The sequence below is a fragment of the Sander vitreus genome, chromosome 13 (assembly GCF_031162955.1).
Source record: "Sander vitreus isolate 19-12246 chromosome 13, sanVit1, whole genome shotgun sequence".
NCBI classification, from domain to species: Eukaryota; Metazoa; Chordata; class Actinopteri; order Perciformes; family Percidae; genus Sander; species Sander vitreus.
Genome location: NC_135867.1, coordinates 9162692 through 9186691, shown reverse-complemented (window position 1 = coordinate 9186691; position 24000 = coordinate 9162692). Strand labels below are relative to the sequence as shown.

Genomic DNA, 24000 nt, shown 5'->3' with positions numbered 1-24000 from the left:
TATTAGATATTATTAGTCAAAGTGAAAAATTAATTTCTATAGAACTTTGCAAAACATAGCCTATAAATAACTTCACAGTAGCCAGTGAAAGAATGAAATAATAAAGGTAAACAAAATCGTAAAGGTATTGACCACAAGCTCTCAAGGTGTTGTATGGCAAACGATTGGAATATATAAATTAGATTATTTCTGGACAAAGGAAGCAACTTCAAGACGTTATATTGAGCATTTTTCAACATCTCATAGACTGAACGATTAATCAATTAATAGAATAAACAATCGATGATGACAATGAAAATAGTCTCTATTTGCAGCCATATATATGCATTAAACAACTAAATCTGAAACAGTTCGAGAAGCGGAGAACAGATGTTAATTCTGTGTTGTTCTTTAAGAGATGGAGGGAGAGCACAAGCCTTTTTTTCACTGGCTGCTGTTGTCTCTTGTTCGCAAAGTGGCGATGTGTCTTCTCAGTGAAGTTGTACTCTGTTTCTTCTTTGTCTTCCTTTGTCTCTTTCTATCCGCTGTTTTATTTCTTCCTCTCCTACTGTTTCTCTTGTCCTTTTCTCTCTCACCTCTTGCGTCTCTCTTCTGATTTCAAACAGATGTTGTACAGTAGTGTAGACATGATGAGTCATACTCAGCCCTCTGGTTTCCCATGAACCGATTAAGACTGCAGAAGAAACTTCACTGGGCTTCCCTCATTTTTTACTTCTGTCATGATGTTTCCAGGCACTAAGTCTCTTTGTACTCCACCAACTCTCTCTCTCTCTCTCTCTCTCTCTCTCTCTCTCTCTCTCTCTCTCTCTCTCTCTCTCATATTCAATGTGTTTTCTCTTTCTCCTCTCTGCTTGCCAAGCCCTGGGACTGTACTGTAAGTATACATACCTTCAGTGCAACAGTTTGATTGTGTTTGATTAAATATTCCTCACTAATGTCCCCTCCATCTTGACTTTTTTCTTCTATAATCCATTAGCTTTTTTCCCCCATGCTCCATCTTTGCATCCATGAACAGCATCCTTCAGGCTCTGGGTTAAGGCCTTGTATTGTATTTATTTTTCTTTCACTTCAGGTAACATTGTGAAAATTTATGAATATCACAGTAAGGACATTATTTAGGTGGGTTTTCACTTTTCAAGAGGTTACCTTAGGGTTAGTCTATATCCACAATGTTCCGCTTTTGGGATTTCTCGGGTGCCGCAGGAAATTACGCCAGATGCATGTCCATTTCCTTCCACTTTCTTTGTGTTGGAATTTTAAACTCCGGTCGATTTATGAGGACTACTGCTCCTCAGATCTCTGCAGGGTAAATTGAGACAGCTAGCTAGACTATCTGTCCAATCTGAGTTTCCTCTCGCACGACCAAAACAACTTTTGAACGTACACGTTCCACCAAAACAAGTTCCTTCTTGAGGCTATTTTGCAGGGGCACCGTGCAGAGCTTAGCGCCGCCCATGAAGATTGTGATTGGTTTAAAGAAATGCCAATAAACCAGAGCACGTTTTTCTCCCATCCGGGAATGCTGTGTGGACTTGCCAGACTCTCCTCCGCAGCGCCTTGGATGATGGTCTGGCAAAGCGAGACTACCTTAGGGTTGAAGTAATCTTGTTTGCTTCTCTCTAGAAAACATTCACACTACACCCAGTTCATTTATGACCGCAAGGCAGTAATTAAGTCACATCTGGTCACATATTTCTTCATTCCAATCCACATAGAGATTATAGATAATTCATAAACAACAGAGTGCATTTAAAGTTCAATTGAATTAAACTGCAGCATACATATGTCTATGTACGTATGTCTGAACTACAAAAACTACATTTTGTCACGAAAACACACGCAAGAAGTGACACGGGAAATTACCTAATACCATGCGCATCTTTACTATTTAAGTGTTTCCTGTAGGTGCTCTAGATGCTGGTGTGGTCCTTACTCTTCATTACCACTAACGACACATTGTCTGCCCATGGCTTGTAAGCTACAGGGCAAGTTTGTTTACCTTGTCTCTCATTCCACTGCTGCCAATACCAGAGCTAAACCCGCAGGCTGCTGTCACTCAAACACCGCCACCAACACACCCCTTCCCTCCACTGAGACAAAAAGAAGCATGAAAGAATATGGCACTAAATGAGACCATATGGATTTATTTTGTGTTTTTGGACAGAAAACTGACTTTTATCACAAAGTAAGGCATAAGTAGTCTCGAGCTCTGGCTACAGAGACAATACTTGTTAGTAGGATATATTCATTGTTGGTTTTAGTCTCTTCAGGCAGATTTGTGATAATAAAAACATAACATAAAATTTGCCTTTAAGGCTTGAGCTTTGGAGGATGAAACATCCTCACATGTACGTACATTAAGAGACTTTTTCTTATTTGTGTTTATTTATTAGAGGCCAGGTGTTTAACCCCATCTACTCTACTCCACTTCCTTCTCAGCACCTCCACCCATCATGCACTGCCCTCTTCTGCTCTGTTTGCTTTCACGTGTGATTTATGTCTTCTGACTGTATGATGGAGTGACTGGGAAAAGCTTTGGCAAACAGTAGAAAGGAGGAGGAGACTGAGCCTAGTGTGTAGCCCCCCCTCCCCCCTGTGTAGAAATCCTCTTTGGCTTCAGGCCATTAATACATTATTTGGTGTTGATGAAAATGAATGATACCTTATTAAAGATGATAATTGATTGGATGTTTTTCTGGTTGAGTAGCGATTGTCCTCCTGTGTGCAGGTCAGGTCGCAGCTCGTCCCGAGGCTTAAACATGATTAAGCCCCCCTGATATGATAGCCAGCTATTTAGCCAAGAGCCTCCCACACTCTAATCACAAATCACAGCTAATGAGAGACAAAGCATTTAGCTTCCATTCAGCCCACCATCATCAACCTGCTGCACATAAACGGAGAGGAGCTATGCTACTGCAGCAACACAGAAAACAAGGAGTGAGCCACACACTATAACCTCTGGTGCAATCTTTGTGTTTTTGATTGTAAGAATCACTGTTTCTGCACATATTGCCTTCTTCAGGAAAAAAGTCAGTAATCATTTGACTTATCATATTAGGTGCATATGTCATGGGATGTAAATCAATAAGCTCACAGTCCATAGAGCGGTCATTCATCACCAAGATTGGCCTCCGACATCAAAACATCAATATGTCCACATCCCAGTAACCATTAAATGCAAAATAGAAAAACACAAAGTAAAATTCACACATTATACAAAACCAGAAAAAAAATCTCAAGAAAAAGGTGAAATACTATAAATATGCATTCAAGATAGACATAAATGTACAATATACGTAAAGAGTTAACCAGCAAAAATGACAGAATAGAAACATTTGGGTGCATATTTATATATAAAAGAAAATACATGATTACATTCCTGTCAAACTTGCATATGCAGAAAAGAAACGGAAAGCAACAAACAGCAATTGCAACATGTATACACATGGACACATTCAGACTGATGCAACTTCCATTCAAAAATCCTCACTTCTTTTATTCGTACATCACAGTTATTGACACACACACAGTTCTTTTAAACAAGCAGAAGGGATTGATTTTGAGTATTCGCTCAGACATTATTATTATTGGCTTTGCCTTCAGCAGTTTGTTTCTGCTTCTTGTTGTTCTGTTGCTGCTCCAGCTATTGTCATCTAACACACACACACACCCCTAAACATCCCCACAGATCAGAGATCTGTGCTAATAAAAAGTTAAAGGTAATGACTTTTTGTCTGAGAACACTTCTGTATTCTGCTTGGTAAACAAGAGGAAACGGGTGAGTGCATTTGCATGAACATGCACTTGAACAAACTCACCAGTTAAACACCTTTTTATTTTATTGTGTAGTTGCCACCATATCTTTGTCATCTCCCTCCATTTTCAGTTAATGTTATCGAAATAACACACACACACACACACACACACACACACACACGTTGCAGTTGTGTGACGGCTTCATCTGGTCTGTCGGACTCCCTCTCCTCTTGTCACTGTGCAGTGTTCATGACTCATTGTTTTAAAGCTCTTTGGCTGCCTGTGGCTAATGGGCCGTACCCTCTTCCTTACTCAAACACAGGGATCTTTAATGCAGTATTTCACTCAGGGGGAACGTTTCCATTATTTAACACACATCGCACCATGTAAGTCTGTAAGCTACTCCAGCATCACCGCTACAGTAATATTCAAGCTTTTATTTTGACCTCTTACTATTGATTATTGTCCCAAATCAGTTAAATAGGAATGCAGTATGTCATCTAACATGGGAAAACAAAGACATTGTGAAAGATGATGCAGTTTTATGACATTTAAAAAAAAGAAATTTAAATAATGACAGGTCACAAAACCAAAAGAAAGTTAGAGATGATAATGTACTGTATACCCTTGTTGAACATTGGACTTATTATCCTTGATCCTTCCTGCTTCCTCTACCATTGTTACGCAGCTTCAAGCATGCTAATGTTTCCTTTCCTTTCTAAGTGCATGTGTCCTTGTTTCTTAATGTTGCTCAAGCTTTATGTGAGGCTAAAAAAATCTGCAGTGTACATGTTTACTTTGAAAGATGAGGAACCTGGGATGTCTTCCGTAATGCCATGTGTACACACATATCCCCAGAGTCAATGACTGAGTCTGGGTTTTTCTGTATGTATCCTCCTGCCTGTGACCTTGTAGAGGCCTATGTCATAACTGTCTCTAACATAAAAAGTGCATTTTGGTTAAACTAGACTTAAGCATGTAGAGATATTGCAGTAGGCAGACAAATACCATCACAGCCATGTCAGGCATCATCATGCAAGTTCGTTAGAGAATTGGCTTCAGAAAGACTGACTGAATTTTTTTACAGCCAGGCTGGAAAGAAGATGAAACAGTGTGTCATGATTTGGCTGAACAGTAGGATAAATAAATAGGTGGAACTTCATTTTAAATATAGGTTACTGTAACACCAAAAACTGTCTTTGACCCTTTGCCCATTTGGTTTTACACTAAAGACGTTTTGGCAGGAAAGTATCCCGCTCCGCAAATCTTTTCAGAAGAGAGGACATAAGTCTTCACTCCTGGCTGAAACCCTTAATAATGTAATGAAAATAAAATATGGAAACCATAACCTGATAGCATTCCTTCCATTACTGGTACAGCCCACATTTCATAATGATCACATTATTGGTATATTACTCAGACTATATACTGTATAAATAACCAAAATATTGCTTTCAGATTACTGTTTTATTGCATTATTGGCATGCGTTACAGTATTGGCCTCCCCAAACTGCAACTCATCCAACCCTAATTAGTCGATGACAGCTCTCCTCTTTTCATTCTCTTCCACTCTCAGACATCCCAGACCAGGTGATTCGGGTGTTCAAGGCCGACCAGCAGAGCTGCTACATCATCATTAGTAAGGACACTACCGCCAAGGATGTGGTCGCCCACACTGTCAATGAGTTTGGCCTCCTTGCAGCACCCGAGACCTACTCACTGTGTGAGGTATCAGTTAGCCCAGAGGGAGTCATAAAACAGCGGCGTCTGCCCGACCAGCTCTCCAAACTGGCTGATCGGATTCAGCTCAACGGCAGGTAAGAAACACAAAAATTCACTGGAAAATCTAATACTTGGGACTTAAACAAATGGTTGCTTAACCACACTGAATTTTAAGATGTGTTAGCCTTAGATAGTGGTTGTCAGTGGCTGAGCCTAAATGCTGCAAACACCAGTGTGTTTGCAACTTGAATGTATACAAGGCAACGTACAAGAATACTTTAATAAACCAGAAAGCAATATTTTATGGTTAGAAAAGCACATTGGTCATGGAAAAAGGCATGTACGTGTATTTACAGTAGCTCCAATGTGGGAATCTTGGGACAAAAAGCAGCTGGAAGTGCTACATCTTTATCATATATATATATATATATATATATATAGGGGTGGTACGGTTCACAAAGTCCACGGTTCGGTTCGTATCACGGTTTTAGGGTCACGGTTTTCGTTTCTGTACGGTTCTTGTTATTTTTTCTTTTAATCTTTAACAATCCAGAAATATACTTCAGCATATGATATATAGCTAAAATTAGCATATTGAATGCATGTTGCACAATACATGCACACAGTGGCAGTTCTATCTATTGTTTTATTTCCGCTGTCATCATAGGTAACATGAAATCCAAAATGTTCCCACACACCAGACTATATACGACACTAGCGCATCCTCCAACTCCGGACAGCCTTTCTCATCTCTCCCACTTGAGAATTCTGCATGTGACGTGACCCGCAGCACTCCGCACTCCACCTGAGGAGCGGTCGGCTCGGCGCCTCTCAAAATCTGATGAAAATCTTTTAAACTGACCTTTGTCGATCAAAAAAAACAGAGATTCAGCAACTGTATGGCCTATTTCTTGCTTAAAATGTTTTTAGAAACACTTTTCGGTGAACTATTTTCGTAAAATACGAGATCGTATTCAGAACGAGACGCCATTAGAGTCTGTTTTGAAATTCGGGAGCAGCAAGAACCACGTGACGCGTTCGTCCAATCAGCTGCCATGTGTTGCGTTCATGTTGCTCATCCCCCTCGTCGTTTCCAGTAAGTGTTTTAACATAGGTGTTGAAAGTGGGCACTACGGCAGTAAGTGGTTAGTGCACATTAACAGTGTACTGACGAACCGTGCGACGCACACACGCTCCGAACCAAGCGGTTTGGATGTTGTTTCATGAACCGTACCACCCCTAATATATATACATACATACAGTGTGTGTGTGTGTGTGTGTGTGTGTATGTATATATATATATACACAATTAATTAATTAAATCCTCCCAGGGCCGTGGTTCTCAGCCCTGTTCCTGGGGATACAGTGTACCGTTCTGTGATGTAGTTAATTTACTGAGCATCTCCAAGGTGTAAATCAGTTCCTGAGTAAGTGGTTCGAATGAAAGCCAGCAGGGCTCCAGGTGCTGAAGAGCAGGATTCAGAGCCACTGTCTTAGTTCAGTGCAATGATAAATCAAGTAGTGTTTTCCCTTAAAAGTGCTGGGAAACATTTTTAGTTGCTACTCTGAGCAGAACAAAAGCTGTGATTTGTCCCATTATTTAAAAAAACAAACAACAGTTTATAGTGAATTGCAAGTGCTGCAGTGATATTTAACACGTCCTAAAGAGTCAGGGATGCTGAATTTCTATTCTGTTTCAACTTGAAAATGTTCACTTTGTTGTGGACACAACTCCACATCACTTAGGTAGGACAACTAAGTAAGAACACTTAGCCTTTGTGCGATGTGTGTGGGGTTTGTTTTTGCACCATTGCCAGCATGTTTTTTTCGGTCAGTGGCACATCACTCTGTCATCTTGATGCTGGATATATTCCCTTTTAAGAGGAAAGTTATTAGGTCATGAAGGATAATTGGACTGCAGCCATAAAGTCTGCTTTAAAACGGCTTCTCCGTCCGTTTTTCACAGTTTTCTCCCACTCTCTTTGTCTCTTGTGGTCCCTCATCAGTCCTCTCCCAACTAGGTTAGCATGAATATTTCATCCTCTGTCAGGGGTGGAGGCCTCGGCAGACATCATGGCATGTCTGGAATTATTCATACACGCAGAAGTCGACTTCTTATACACAGTTACGCATCTATATGCGTATAGACATGCAAATTGTTTACACACCCATATGTATTTGCATTCACGGATTCTATTTACATGCATCTATACATAGAAACCGTTACCAAGAAAGTCCCAGACATGTATGGACACACACATTTCTAGACACACTCACTGACTTAGAGGACACTCATGGTAGCACCTTCCCTGTGTTTTGATGGATGGCTGAGCTGCAGTGAAAAAAATGGCATGCTGTGAGATATTGGTAAGAAAAAGGATGGTTTAACTGTAGAGGATGAAGAAGCAACAACTATATATAGCTTCTCTCTGATACTTATTTTTGTACTTTCCGCTTTTCCTCTTACTGATTCTTGGTGACATTTCAGACATGTTATGTTTACATATATACATATACATGGTGCAGTGTCAGCAAGATGTACATGTATTTATACAGTCCAGTATGCAGTAGTTGTGTTTATCAGGAGCAGCAAGCGCAAAATATATCTCTGCCTTGCTTTTCTTTCTCTGTCGCCTCCTCTGTCTCTCCCTGTCTGCAGTTGAAGATTGACAGGAGCGCTAACAGGGGACAGGCCAAGCCAATAGCAGGCCTTGTTCACACAGCCAAAATACATATAGAAGCAGCTAGGAGATCCTATGCTCAACACACACACACACACACACACACACACACACACACACACACACACACACACACACACACAAACCACCAAAGGCCATTTACAATAGCTTGGTTCCAATGACTTCGCCTCACCCAGTTCCATTTAACACCATTTTGTCCATCATTAATTCAGTCTCTATTTTTTGTAATTTTAATTTAACTGAGAAAATGTGGACCAATTAAATGCTAGTTAATAATAGTCTCCTTTCCTTTGTCTTGTTTCCTGTGTTTTTGTTTTCTCTCTTCTCCTCTCCTCTCCTATTCTCTCCTCTCATCCCGTTTCCTGTGCTCTTTTTTCTCTCTTCCCTTACCTTGAGTCTACAGATTCTAAAATGTCTTAAATCCAAATGTTAATAGAGCCTTCAATAAAGATAATATTTATATTCAATTCTGCTTTTGGGCCCACTAAAATGCTTTGAAACATGCATTTTGCTTTATCTTAAATGTAAATTCAGCTGGTTCTTCTCACCTCACATCCTCACATCTCCTCTTGTTAGTTGCTCTTCACTCCAGCTCTTCTTCCGGAGTAAAAGAGGGCAATTTAGAGTCACATCCATGCCAACACTTTGTCCCTGAGGGCTGTAGATCTACGGCGTGCTGAGATGATGCCTTCCTAGATTACCACATTATAGCTCCATTAGAGTGGAAGTCGGGGGTTTTAGATTTACAAACATAGAGGCACATAACGAGGTAGGAGAAATGGCCTGCTGCTGGAAGCTCTCCCAGAAAACTGTTGGAGATCATCATCTTTTTTTTCCTCTTTTGCTGAGAGCTCTCTCTCTCACTCTGTCTCTCTCCTTCTTTACCCCAAGGTAAAATATAGCCATAATCTATCAATACCATCAAAATATTTTTTTCCTTTTCCTTAAACAAATCTTAAATTGTAGAAAGGAAACACACCTCTTTAAGATGGAATGTGAATAAGAGGAACATTCAAGAGATTTAGCTGGGTTTATTTTACATTTGCTGAAAGTTACAGCTGGCTGAAGACCTGGATCCTGTCCACCCACCTGTCTGCCTCTGCACCCTATATTAACTCATCTGAAGATACTTCAGATGTAACACCTACTGCTCTGAAAATACAAAATAGACAATGTCACTTTTAAAGTATTTTGCATCTTGCATATCCTGTACTCTTTGTAATTGTTGTCAGTTAATCCCCCTCCCCCAGTCTTTAGCCTCAAGGCTTACACATCATTATTCCTCTTGTCTCTCTTTTTGTTGTTGTTTTTTGCTTTTGTTACTCAGGGGGATTTCTCAAATATTATATGCTTTTTAGATAACTTCATAGGAAATTAACTATACATATAGTTTCTTAACGCCTGAATTGCATTAGATATAGTTTTTATGTGTCTGACTCCACAGCAGGACCAGCTGTAGTAGAAGCTAAACTATTTTCCTTTTGTCAGACGTATTGGGGTAATGCTCCAAATCCATTAACTTCTGTTCCTGTCTCTCTGTTCTCCTTCTCCGTAGGTACTACCTGAAGAACAATATGGAGACGGAGACGTTGTGTTCAGACGACGATGCACAAGATCTCCTCCGAGAGAGTCAGATCACTCTGCTGCAGCTCAGTACCATGGAGGTCGCTGCCCAGCTCTCCATGAGAGACTTTGAGCTCTTCAGGAACATTGAGTCCACAGAGTATGTAGTCGTTTAACATTTCAATTGGCTCATAGCAGGTGTATTCCAAATTCTTATAACTGCAAGAACTTTATTTGGATGGCAGATTTTAAAAACAAACTTCATTAAAATGCTTGACAGTAAAGACAAAGCATAAAGAAACAAGCTCAAACACAAAAATTAGATATGATATGAGGATATGAAAATATGACTCAAATATCCACAGTCATATTTTTTTCCTGGAATTTAGAAAAACCTGTTATTGTACACAATTAAAACATATTTATTTTAACTTCTTTGTCATGGTTCCCAGGTACGTGGACGACTTGTTTAAACTGGACTCTTCGGTGGGAAGTGGGAATCTGAAACAGTTTGAGGAGGTGATAAACCAGGAGACCTTCTGGGTTGCCACAGAGATCCTGAAGGAGCCCAACGCCCTGAAGAGGATGAAGATCATCAAACACTTCATCAAGATCGCCCTGCACTGCAGAGAGTGCAAGAACTTTAACTCCATGTTCGCTATTATTAGGTGGGCTCAGTGTAGAAATTGTCTTAGAGTGTTTGTGCGTATTGGCTTCCTAAATTAAGTTTGGTGACACATTGTTTCATAATTTTTCTCATTTTTGCCTCAGTTGTAGTAGACAGGGTTCTTGTTCTGTGGTGACAGCTAGCATTTACTCCGTCTCCCCTGACAGCTTTTGTGCCAAATGAGCTTTGGCCACTCGTCTCCTTCCCCACATCCTCAGGAGGACCAGCCTCGCCTCCTCCCCCTCCCTCCGCCTCCCACTAGCTCACTGAACCAGCCCTGATTCTCCCAAACCACACAGACTCTGCCACAGCAACCGTTACTCTTATCGTTTGTTGTTATTGTTAATTCCCTCTGGCTTCTGTGGTTTGGCTTCAGATGGCAGTCAGACTGAGCTGAGGATGTATTTATTGTGTCCCTGTTATAACGGATAAAACCCACCTGAGGGGAGGCTAGTTGGCGCTGGTAGTGTGTTTTAGGGATGAACTTGGAGATGTGATTGTGTTTAAACCCACCAATATCTGCATATGTGTGTATTCGTATTCAGGTGTGTTTGTGTCTTCACAAGCAGTTATGAGTGTGTGCGTGTTTTTTTTGTCTGTCCCAGTCCCGAGAGTAATCATTCAAAAACAGCACATCATGCTCTCGCTGTAGCCTAGCCCGGTGACTTGGTTGTTTAGACACGTTAGTGTTTTGTGCTGCAGTGTGCTCTGTTCAATCTACAGTATGAATACTCATAATAGGAAATTGTCTGCAATTTGCAGCATACATTTAAATATAAATGCATGGTAATGCAGTTCTGCATTAACTGTGACTGTAGATGTAATATATTTTGATTAATTGTAGAGATTACAGTTTCTGCAATATATAAATACAAATACATAATTTGCTTTTTTTTCTTAATCCTCCCAGGATCCATGAGTCTCGCTAATGCTAAACTGTCCTCGTGTGTGTGTGTGTGTGTGTGTGTGTGTGTGTGCGTGCGTGCGTGCGTGTGCGTGTCTGGTTTCCCGTACCGTTATGTAGTGGACACATTCTGCTACACTGGGTTATTTTTGTGTATGGGGTGAGGTGTGGTAGATGTGATAAGTTGAGAAATAAGGACAATCAAGGAGAGGGATTGGAATATTAAAATGGGATAAAAAATCTAGACCTGGTTGCCACCAAGCGGAAAACCTACTGTGCTGAAAAATGAAGCCAATGCAGAAGTGCCAAAAACTGCAGTTCATCGAAGGGCCACTTGAGGCTGGCTCCTAAAGGGAGTCAATCCCCATAGACCCCCATCTTAAAATGCCCTTTTTTATAGTTCACAAGTTTTGATTATATTCAGGCTTAAAGTTCTGGTGGGCTTCTGTCACAGGAGGCGATTATAGACTGTAGGCTTCATTCATCCTGCCTCAGCTATAATATTCATTTTATTTTTCTCTGACATACCACGCCCATTATGCACTCCTAAACAACATATACCTACCAACAGAGAGAAAGTGAAGAAAACACAGAATGGTTGTTACAACAGTGGAGGAGGGACGGGCAGTTGATGAGCGAGGGACAGGAGCTGGAAAGATAATGAAAGAAGATAGCAGAAATAAATGCTGTGCCAGTCATAATTATCAGCTGTCTAAATGAGTCTGCACAGAGATGACATTGCCTCAAGGGGGTCTTCTGCTCTGGAAAATGGAGACCTCGCTAGCTAAAGCTGATTAGCTGAAAAAGTAGTAATTGTGCAAATGTCAGTATGGGGTTTTGATTGGAATGTACTTTATGCATTGAACATATACTGTACACTAAAACTATACTCCTTTCTCATCTACCCTCCTTTCCCTCTTCTGCGTCCTCATTTCTGTCTCTGTCTTTCCCCTCCCTTCTTTCCACCATAACCTATTTATCTCGTTCCCACCCTCCTTCCGCCTCTTGTAGCGGTCTGAACTTGGCACCAGTGAATCGGCTACGGAGCTCGTGGGAGAAATTGCCCAGTAAATACGAGAAGCTGTTCGTAGACCTGCAGGATGTCTTTGACCCGTCCAGGAACATGGCCAAGTACCGCAACGTTCTGAGCAGCCAGAGCATGCAACCACCCATCATCCCACTGTTCCCAGTGGTCAAGAAGGACCTCACCTTCTTGCATGAAGGTAGATGGCTTTGTAGAGACCCCAGAATTTTCTTTGTGTGCCTTTGTCTGTGTAATAGCTACTCACATGTTGCTACATTCCCTTTAATTGCTTAGGCCTAAAACACGAAGGGCATTTCTGAAACTTGACATGTAATTCTGCACAGTTTATAGTCCCTGACTTCCTCTGTGTTGTGCGGAAGGTCAATTTCAGTCTCACTCAGGAGGTTTACTTCTGCTAAAGGCTTCCCCATCTTGCCTTCTTTACATATCACACCAAGATAGGTCATAGCTAAGCAAACTGACTTCTCCTTAGAGGGTTTCTCTGAAAATGTCTGTGTATGGCCATTTGAGGAAAGGAAAATAAAGTTTCCCTAATTGTGCAAGTTGCCAAAAATTCTCAAATGCCCCAGCATGACTCAACATGAAAGACAATTTAATCTAGAGGACTTTCAAAAAGGGGACCAGAATAAAGAGATTTAGACTTTTAAGATTTCAATTTAGAAATAAGGCTGCAAATGTCCCAAAATATTAATCATTCATCTCATTTACAATGTTGACAGCTGACTTCACTGTTTGTGTGTGTGTGTGTGTGTGTGTGTGTGTGTGTGTGTCTCGTGCGTGCGTGCGTGCGACTCAGGCAACGACTCCAATGTAGACGGTCTTGTGAACTTTGAGAAGCTGAGGATGATCGCCAAGGAGATCAGACACGTGGTGCGGTTGACCTCGGCAAACATGGACCCTGCCCTCATGTTCAGACAGAGGTTGGTTGTTTTAAAACCAAGAGTTCTCAAAACCTTTTCTTCTCAAGATTTAGCAATTTGCTTCAACTTGATGCTGTTGGGGCCAGTTTCACAGATATGGGCCGCTTAAAGCTGTTAAAACCTGTACATGTAGAATATTTATGTGATTATGTTCTTTGTAGCAAAATGAGGGAAATCTTTGTCTTGCTTCCAGCCCATTTGTTCTCATAGAGGCTTTAATTTGCTATATCACAAAAGTATCACATCCAAAAATGTCCTCTAATTAAGCCAGGAAAACAGAGAACTTGAAATGTAAATGTTAGTTTTTTTTCTTAAAGAAAATGTATTGGAAAAGGGAGCATGAGGTGAATTTTGAGGATCCAATGAACAGTTGATTTGCGTAATGGAACTGTCTCCAATTAATTTGCCAGCAAATAAGTCACTTCGTAGTGGTTTAGTAAGTGAAACCAAATCGTCAACTCCCTTTTAATTATGTGTTTCTTTGAAACTGACTCCTTGTGTTTCCTATCAGCCAGACTTTAGCAAAACTGTCACTTCTCAGAAAGAGAAGTATCTAGTATTGCAAAGTTTTTAGAAACGACATCTTTACTACTAAATACTGCAAATGTGAGCAAAAAGGGGAACACCACACCATACCTCCACCACCCAACCTGGATCCTCAACCAACAGGATCAGGCACACACTCAAGGTCTGGTTTGATCAATTCCCCTTCACTTCCTGTCTGGTCCATGGCTCTTGTTGGCCCGATTGAATCCTTTTGCTGGAATGTAACGGCACGGGGACACAAGACATGGATCGACTGGAAGCGAGGTAGGATTGATGCCAACCACAGTGTGTAGTTCGTATCACTCGGTTTGTGCGTGTGTGTTTTCACAGTCTGTCACTGCTGAAGTGCATGACTGCCCTCTGCAGACTCTCCATTCATACTACAAGCTCAAGATATTTTTACAAGACTTTAGTTTTAGAATTTTGTTTCATCATTATATCATATATGACAAAGGTTTTTAAGGTGACACAACCACCTGTTTTCATGAGCGTGTGATGCCCAAGAGCATAGCACACACTCTTCAGGTTGATATGGGGAGATGTCATATGTCTGGTGTCCTCCCATCTTCAGTCATTTCCTGTTTGTCTGTGGTGGCATGACCTCTACATAGTCTTGTCCCCCCTCGACCCCTGAACTTGTCTTTAAGTCACGCTTCAATCTTCACACCTCTTGCTTGCAGGAAGAAGAGGTGGAAGAGTTTAGGGTAAGTTTGTCCTGGTACTGGTTTCATCCTGTTTCGGTCTGGACCAGCAGAAATAATAAATCCACCCTGCATCCCCACCATAAACTCTGCATGTCCCCCCTTTTACTTTATCTGAGTGTCCATGTGTGTCCGCCTGTGCTTGTGTGTGATTAACCCTTCCATTTGCAGTGCCCATTCACCTGAACCATACTGAAGTCCATCATTGACCCGTTCATTGTTTGCCCTGTTCATAAGATTGTATGTTTGAGTCATATAGTAGCTTGAAATAATATTCAGTGTTTGTTTTTATAGAAAGGTAGGAAGTAAAGAAGATTATCCCGAAATGTCTTGATTTCTGGCTCTTACTGTAAATTCAACTTTTTTGTCATCCATATACAAGTAAACAGTTGAATGAAATCAATGATTATTTTTGGATGAAGGAGATAAGAAGAAGAACATAAGACAGCACAGCTTTACAGACAAAACAATCAACAAATAAGCAAGTCCCAGAGAGGCTGCATGTGATGGCACATGGTATAATAAATATTAGATAATGACATTTAAATATATACATTTAAAAAAGCTGAAAATAAAATAACCTGACCAAACAATCTCCCCTCAGTGTCCATGTATTACCTGTTCATGATGTCCATCAGAAGGACTTTGTCCATTTGCAGTGGAATTGTAGTTATTCAAGTTTCCATATTTTCTGAGCACTTCTCGTCCATGTTGGCTTAAAAGTTAAGGCCAATGTTCATTTTCGACTTTGGAAACAGTCATGGAATTGTAGATGAACAGCCAGAACAGCGACTACGTGGACTTTGAAGTTCAACTTTTAAGCAAACAACTGCTCAGACTTATTTATTTATTTGATCATCTACTAGTTTTTGAACAGTTACTAAATGGTCCTTTAGGTGATATTGTGTTGTCAGCAGTAGGTTACAAGGTCAAGAATGAACCCTGTATGGAAAAGCCCGCCACCTACCTACAAAATAAAGGCAAAGTAAAGCAAACCATGACAAATATTTACTGATACTATTTGACTCAGGTTCAGTGTTTGTTCATATCTGCATCCAGGCATAATATTCCCCATATCGAAGTCTGTGCATCTTTTGTTTTCTAACCCTTTTTGCCTCCATCTGACAGAATGTTCTGCTGTTCTGTACTGTGATAGCATGGCACACCAGCGAGAGCTGCCCCTCTCTCAGTTGCATGGTCCTGTTTTTAAAATGCTATGCTCCAACACAAAGACAGATGTACAGTTTTCATAGTAGAGGAGGTATTTGATAAGCAAGTAGTTGTGTTTCTTGAACTTATCTTTGTTTACCATTCTTTCCTTTCCTCTTTTTTCTGTCTTTATACTTTCATGTGCATTTCTTCTGTTCCTGTCTTATCATCTCCCTCCATCATCTTTCTCAATCTGTCATCTTCTGCTCATCCATCAACACTTTATCCATTACTCTTACCTCTTCGAATTCCTTTCACATCCCAATGTCCATCTTTTACTCTCCTTCATGTTCTTCCTCTCGTCTCCTCTTCGTCTGTCTTTCATCATTATCCTCCTTCCTTTCTCTTCCTCCCTCTCTCTTCCCCTCGCTAGGTCTTTGAGTCAGGGCAGCACCAACTCCAACATGCTGGACGTGCAGGGTGGCGCCCATAAAAAGCGAGTACGTCGCAGCTCGCTCCTCAACGCTAAGAAGCTGTACGAAGACGCCCAGATGGCCAGAAAGGTGAAGCAGTACCTGTCCAACCTGGCGGTGGAGATAGACGAGGAGAAACACCAAATCATGTCCCTGCAGTGTGAGCCGGCTTACAGCACCTGTGAGTAACAGAAACTGAAACTACTTTACTGAGTGAACCCATTTTTCATCACTACCTTATTTGTGTCAATATTCCGTGGCATGAGTAATTGTGGATTGGTCAGAAATATAACTTTCTATGTCAGTGGAGTATCAAATCTTTGACCGTCAGACAAAACACATATAACATATTGCAAAGATTTCATTTAACATTATTCTTAAGCATTCCTATGCATGCATTAGCCTTTTTGACTATGATATTTTCCAGCCCCTAATATACCTTACACTGAACAGGAAGAGTACGATGTTTTGAAGTAATTCTGTTTTGTTTCCACATTTTTTTTCTTGTTTCTGTGGTCGCAGTGTCTAAGAACTTGAGTGAGAGACGATCCACCAAGTCAGACATGTCTCCAGTGTCTCTGCGGTCGGCTCTGCCCTCGGGGAAAACGCAAAACAGGGTGTCACAAGTCCTTCAGGTCCAGGTCCCTCTGAACCCTCTACGGAAGAAGAGCACTGCCAAGGACATAGGCCCACCCAGTTAGTACACCTGCACTATACTGTGTATCATCATTATGCTTAGTTATGTTGAGTTGTGCTTTACTTTTATGTATAATTTCATTTTGATCATCCTATCTTCTTTGTCCTTATCCTTGTATGGTACATTTTCATTGATAATCATTGATTAAGTGTTAAGTATTATACAGTATACACTGGTAAAGCCAGAGTGAAAGAAAACATTTCCCAGTTCTGAATTAGTACAGGTGTAACAGACCTCTAGGTTAATTTACTTTTCTGTAACCTGTAACCCTAACATTTTTCTTTCTTTTTTTCTTCCCCAGACTCCCACTCTCCCCAGGTGGTGAAGAAACCTCCAGTGAACTCGTCAGAGGACTGGAGTACCAAGAGACCATCTGATGACACCGTCTCTACCATCTCCTCCCTTCACTCCAGCCCCACGGTGTCGCCACAGGGCTCCCCACGTAAAGGTCTGTTTCAGAAACTGCTTTTTCACACTGTATGTTTTTATCGAGGATAAAAAGAAGTTACGTTACCCAAGGTGACGAGTTGGAGGAGAGTTAGTAAAACAGTAGTCTATATCCATGACGTTCCACTTCCGGGATCGCTCCGTTGCCGACGGAAATTCCGCCGGATTTCACTCATTTAGGCCGGATATCCATTACCTTGGGCTTTCTTTGTGTTGTAATTTTACACTCCGGTCAATTTATTATCTCTGCAGGGTAAATCCAGACAGCTAGCTAGACTATCTGTCCAATCTGAGTTTTCTGTTACACAACTAAAACAACCTTTGAACGTACACTTTCCAACGAAACAAGTCCATGCCTGAGGCTATTTTACAGAGGCGACGTGCGCCGCCCAAGACGATTGTGATTGCTTTAAATAGTAACTTAGACAGTCGTTCTGTCCTGAAGGGTATGTACAGTAGGCACCCTGTGACTTAAATCTCCAACCATCCTTGTGTTCTAATTGAATAAAAAGCCCTTATATTCATCTCTCACTTCGGTTTCCTTTCCTTCCTTTTCAGTGGGAGGCGTGGCCAAGTCCCAGAACTCCAGCCAGATGAACTTGTCCGGATCTTCGTCGTCACTGACCAGCGACGCCAGCACAAAGGCCGGCACCAACAGTCTGCGGAGCTACGGCATAGGTGGGGCTCTCCTCCACAAGAGGCTCCAACTGATGACTGGGCAACACAGCCGAGAGAGTAGCAGGGAGAGACAGAGTCAGACAGAGGAGGAGGAGGAGGAGGAGGAGAGAAGAAGTAAAGGGGAAAAGGGGAAAGAGGTGATGACGCAGGAGGACACAGAGGCAGTTCAGAGAGGCGAGTTTCCTTCAAGGCAAAGGAGAGGGAGAGCCAGGCAGCAGAACAACCAGGGTGCACAGGCAGATGCAGGGCTAATGCTACTGAGGGTAAGAGCAGGAAGCCCTACACAGACATGGACAGGTATGCATGGGGTGCATCCCATGGTCCACACTGGGTCTCCTCCCAGTCTACATGGGTTGGGACCCATGACTCTGTCACCTGTCTCCCAGCCTCAGTTAATGAGACCCAGACCCCCAGAGTCCCCCATCAGGACGAGCCTGATGTCACCATTCAGGATACTGAGGGAAAGGAGTCAGTCCAAGGAAAGGCTGATGGCAGTGAGATCACATCTGAGCGGTGTGGAGGGAACAGAAGAGGGTGTGCCCTCCTCACCTCAGGATGAGAAACACGGACAGGCAGAGCAGAGAGCCAAGAGGGCGGTCAGCCCAAACCCCTTCCTCTGGCTCTGCAGGGACAGACGCACCAAGAGAAAGACTGTCTGACAGAGATAACTGTTTGATCCAGTTATTCGCTGAGTAAAAACAGTGACAGTAAAGAAAAAAAAATTAAGCTAGTGGTATTTCAGAGAGAATTTCTGTTCGATTACGATTATTATGAAGCAATCACTGTTAAAGTGATGCCACCACATTTCATTGTGGTAGCACAAAAGCAAGTGTAACTTGAGAGGAAAGAGTCTCTCATATCCACAGTAATCATAGAAAGGTGACATTAGAAAGAGCAGCAAACATTGGGAAAGCAGATAAGAAAAAGACATTTCATAAACTATTTCATGTTCTCTGAGTTCTCCCAACATTTCTTTGTTCGTAGGGATAATCCTGTCAATCTTTGGTAGTGTTGCAATGTCACCGAACAGCCAAATCTAGCAAAATATGTCATTGTCAAAACAGAAAGCATATTCACCTTGACTTTTTAATCCCGAAATGGAAAATATTTGTTACTATGAAACATTCTTCTACTGAAATCCAATTTTGAAATGCATCCATTTTCTCAAAAAAAATATGATTTTTTTTTTTTTATTCCATTTTGTGGCATACATTATTTTATTGCCATGTTCATTTAGTTTCACTGCAGTTGCAGTTTATTTAGTTCAGCAGATGTTTGTAATAATAGTGACCCCAACAATGTCCTTCACAGTCATTTCTACACAATTCAGAGTCTCTGTACACATTCAACTTTACATTTTAGCAGTGGTTATAACTTATTTCTCCTAAGTGTTGTTACTGGATTAACAGTGTTATTTTGAAGTATTTGCTATTAAAAAGGGCACAGAAACATCAGATTGTCTCCCCATTTATATATATATATATATATATATATATATATATATATATATATATATATATATATATATATATATATATATATATATATATATATGTGTGTGTGTGTGTGTTTTAGTTTTTGTCATCTTCTGGGTGCAGGGTAATTTAAAGTGCAGTGATTGTCTAACATTCCCTTAAAAACTGATAGGAAGATGACCAATTGGGCAGAATACAATTATCTACTTGCATGCTACTGGAAGGGGCTTAATTAAAAAGGCTCTATATTGAAACACTTTTTTTACTTAAGCTTTATTTTCTGTCTTTCCATCCTTGTCTCTCATCATTATTATAATCTGTATTTTCCTTCATGTTCAAATGTAAATGTCTTAAATGTTCCTCTCTCGTCCGTCCAGGTTACACTCTCCTGCCAGCCGGTAAAGCAGACAACCTGTCGGACTCGAGTCACAGTGAGATCTCCTCCCGCTCCAGTATCTGCTCCGTCGACTCCGTGCCGGCTCCTGGGTCTGACGACCGATGTAACAGCAGCAACAGGACCTATAATGCTGCTGCTGTTAATACTTCTACAAATACTACTACAACTTCTGCTGCAGTTGTTGAGAGCACAGCAGCAACACATGCATACTTAAATGCTGAGTACAACCAGCCCAGCACAAGGTGATTGACTTCAGTTTATTTAATCTGTCTGGTTAAATTTGTTAATTTAGGTTAAAAAGAGGGGACATTGGAGTTTTTCAAAGTGTGTACTTTTTTTGCAAAGCCAAGATATAAGTACACAATCAATGTGTTTATATCCTGTCAAATACCAGGGCTGCAGTCAGTTTTGCATTAGAAATTATGTAAGTGAAAATTGTGCTGGATTTCTCCGGGAAAACGCTGATTTCTTGGCCATGTGTATGTATGTGCATAACAATAGACTGCAGAAAGGGAAAGTATCACTGTTACGGCGGAGTTAAGTTTATCTTAACTATAGTAGAATATCCGGTTACACTTTACTTGAAGGTATGTACATAAAAGTGACATGACTGTCATGAACGTGTCATAAACATAAACTAGTAGTAAACGTTTATGACATTAACACTTCTTTTAGTAAGTGTCATTCGGTTTTTGTCATGACAAGTTATGGTTAGGGTTAGGGTTCATGTGTCATGACTGTGTCATGTCACTCTTATGTAGATACCTTCAAGTAAAGGGTTACCGAAAATCCTTTTCTACTTCTTCTGTTGTCACACTGTGCAGTAGTGCAGCACTCTCTGAGATATACTTCTAAAATGCAAAGTGTCTCTCTGGACTGAACATAAATTACAAGAGGACCTGCAAGGTCACTGAATCAGTGGGTAATTGGGGGTGTAATTATTACTGGGGTGGGGGTGGACAATCACGGACATATGCTATTAAAACCAGTGACCAGCTCAGCAGAATATCCAAACCACCCTACTTCGATGACTCAAGCCTCTAACCAACAGGACACACTCTCACACAAACACATGGTCATCCGTAACCTTCCCAATGGCCGATATGAGCAAAAAGGCAGCACACATACACCGTCTGAACCACTCTTCCATTTCCTCTCCCAGCTGGATCCCAATTATGTCCTTTCTTCATTAAAACCCAGAGAACAGGAAGTCGTAAAACACTGCAGGTTTTTATTAGTCTCACATTTACTGCCCCCCTCCTTTTTCTCCGTTAACAACTTATTGGTTTTCACCCAGGCTGCTTTTTAATCTGGCTGAGTAAACAACACACCTTTTTATTGTCTGCTGTTTGTTTATTGTTCCTCCATGATCAGGCCATTCCGTCTCTTAAAGAGAAGACTATAAAATATCACCTGACGCAGTAATGTGTCTGCTTCTCTGATATTGTATTAGCTCGGCAGCCTTGCCGTATAACACCAGCCTGTTTTATGAAATATGGCTCAGTTTCATTAAGTGTCTTGTTTGTCCAGTAAAACCGTGTCAGTGAATCAAGCTGCTGGTTTTACGAAAAGCAGCTGAGGAGAAAAACTTTTTTTTTTAAAGCCAGACATAGTGATCTGTCATCCAGGAAACATTGTCAAATAGTTTCTTTGTGATTTTGTGGTGAGCCAGTGTTCAGATGAGGCGTAAACGTTAATGGCTGAACATTCACGATAACCGTATTTTACAAGAAGAATCTGTGCAAAAACCTTTCTTGCTAAATTTTTGTTGAAAGTTTAAGATTGTGGAGAGACGGCACGAATCACCGATGTAACATTGAACTTTATCCTATTTTCATTTGTCATCATTTGTTAGTGTTTTGCTAGTCCATGACTCTCTGACCCGCATGTCCTCCAGCCAACAGCTTTTTATAGTTATTGAATCTCCTCTTTTGGCCTCCTTCCTCTCTCTGTTTATTGTCAGTTCATTTCAGATCGACTTCTCTTCACCTTTACCAACAGTTTACTCAACAGTTTGCTATAATAATGTGCAACACACTTTTCACTTTTTTTTTTATACACTAATGAGTTATTTTGCTCTGTCTCTTTCATTTACAGTAGTTCCTCGTCATTGGTTCGAGGATATGTTTCGCGAGCCTCCACCTTCACCTCCTCCATCTCGACGGAGGAGCTGACCCCGGACCACACCTCTCTGGACTCCGTGGCAGACAGCGGCCGCGGCAGCTGGACGTCATGCTCCTCCAACTCCCACGACTCCTTCCAGAGCCTCCCCCCCTCCTCCTGCCGGCCCTGGGACCACGGCATCCACGGGCTCCCGCACACACACCTGGGCGCCTTCAAGCACACACATCTGGCCGGGCCGATAGCCGAGGTCGAGGGCGCCGCTCACGCCTGGGCGAACGAAGATGCCACTAAGCATCACTCCAGAAACTCCAGCTCAGATCTGTCCACTCAGTCGCGGCAGAGCTGGGCGTCGTCCAGCTCGCTGTCGGACACCTACGAGGGGAATTACGGGACGATAAAGCGGCGAAACACCTCGGAGCACCCCTCCTCGCCAACCAACGAGGAAGGAGGGCAAAGCACAGACCCTGTCTACAAAACGGTGACGTCAAGCACAGAGAAAGGCCTGATAGGTGAGGGGTCAGGTTGCGAGTTTGATTCCCTGTAAACACAGTGTGACCTGGTCAACTCGAGGGCTGCGCGGTTGTGTAGCTAGTTACAGTAACAAGTAGTCTTTCCATTTAAGGCTGTTTTTGTAAAGCTATGCAGAGCTTCACGAGCCAAGATGGCAGTCTATATTTCACATTCGACTTACTTGCAGTAGAAAAAGTTATGTCTGCTGTTTTAGGTGAATTACTGCAGCTTTCTGTTGCTTGACTTGCTGTTATTGTCTAGTGAACATCTGGCAAATGCTGCAGTCTGGCATTATATGGATCTCACCAAAAACGACATTCTGCAGTTTGCTAGTGTTATGAGGATAACACCATTTTTTTATATTTTGACTTTAGAGTAGTAGGGAGGGAGTTAAGTGTGTCCACCGTCAAAACAATTAGTCAATTAATCTATTACTACATCAACAGACAATTAATTAACAGAAATGTTGATAATCGATCAATCGTTTAGTCGATCATTATCTGCTTCCAGCTTCTCAAATGTGAGAATTTGTCTTGTAAACTGAATCTCTTTAGATTTTGGACTGTTGATCCGACAAAACAAGTGATTGTAAATTGGCAATTGTCACAATTTTCTAATGTTTTTAAGAACCCAACGATTAATCGATGAATCTGGTAAATAGTTAACGGATTATTCAGCAGCTCTAGTTCTGTCTGTATCCGCTGCTGCCATCCATCTCATTGGTTGTATTTTTTTTTCTTTTGATTTTCAACACATTTTGATGCATGTATTAGTTGTGAAGTGTTTTGGTAAAACATCACATTGATTTAATTTTTCCATCATTTTCTTTGGTTCCTCCCCTCCTCACACAACTCCCTGCACACCTCCTTTTCAACTTCCTTTGCCACTTTTCCCCCCACTCCTCATTCCTCACTTCCCTCTTTCTTTGCTCCATCCCTCCTTCCTTTTAATCTACACCTCCATCCAGTGTACTGTGTAACATCCCCCGCCAAGGATGAGCGTTACCGAGCTCCCCCTCCCACCCCTCCAGGCTACCAGGGTCTGGCTCTAGGGGATCTCGGCCTCACAGACGGAGTAGTAGGTGGGCCAGGAGGTCTCCTCCCCAGGCCTCCTCACCTCCGACCTCCCGACTACAGCGTGGCCCTGCAGAGGAGCAAACTCCTGCAGAACCCCGGAGCGGCCGGCGGTCTGGCTGAGGCGCGGAGGCTGGCTGGTAACCATCACCTCCACTACCAAGAGGCCCGGACAGCCGGCTCCACGCAGGGCCACTCCAGACCGCCCAGCATCTGCCTCCCACCAAAGGAGCTGGCTGACAGTGAGGACGGTACGTCACACAGGGTGGTGACATGATAGAGCACCACTCTGAATTTCAGAGTTTGACTCTTGAGCATTTACAACCAGTAGTGTTAAAACAAACCCAAATCCCGTATACGTATACAGGGTTTCCGCGGGGTCTTAAAAAGTCTTACATTCGCTGAAGTATATTGTTCTAGGTCTTAAATCATTTTAAACACGTCTTAATTT

General features: G+C 41.7%; 1 protein-coding gene across 10 annotated transcripts in view; it reads left to right on the top strand.

Moving 5' to 3' along the window:
* Positions 1 to 24000, top strand: part of rapgef6 (Rap guanine nucleotide exchange factor (GEF) 6) — a 150859-nt gene that overhangs the window by 125506 nt on the left and 1353 nt on the right. For 5 of the 10 annotated variants that reach the window (XM_078265205.1, XM_078265206.1, XM_078265211.1 and 2 more), the window contains 13 exons: positions 5333 to 5573; positions 9736 to 9903; positions 10196 to 10411; positions 12326 to 12537; positions 13156 to 13279; positions 14506 to 14529; positions 16109 to 16329; positions 16671 to 16844; positions 17147 to 17293; positions 17851 to 17970; positions 19823 to 20084; positions 21940 to 22475; positions 23444 to 23800. In XM_078265205.1, coding sequence (XP_078121331.1) covers positions 5333 to 5573; positions 9736 to 9903; positions 10196 to 10411; positions 12326 to 12537; positions 13156 to 13279; positions 14506 to 14529; positions 16109 to 16329; positions 16671 to 16844; positions 17147 to 17293; positions 17851 to 17970; positions 19823 to 20084; positions 21940 to 22475; positions 23444 to 23800 — 2802 coding nt within the window. The remainder of the gene's footprint in view (positions 1 to 5332; positions 5574 to 9735; positions 9904 to 10195; positions 10412 to 12325; positions 12538 to 13155; positions 13280 to 14505; positions 14530 to 16108; positions 16330 to 16670; positions 16845 to 17146; positions 17294 to 17850; positions 17971 to 19822; positions 20085 to 21939; positions 22476 to 23443; positions 23801 to 24000) is intronic. The other 5 variants (XM_078265210.1, XM_078265204.1, XM_078265203.1 and 2 more) reach the window with 2 other exon arrangements.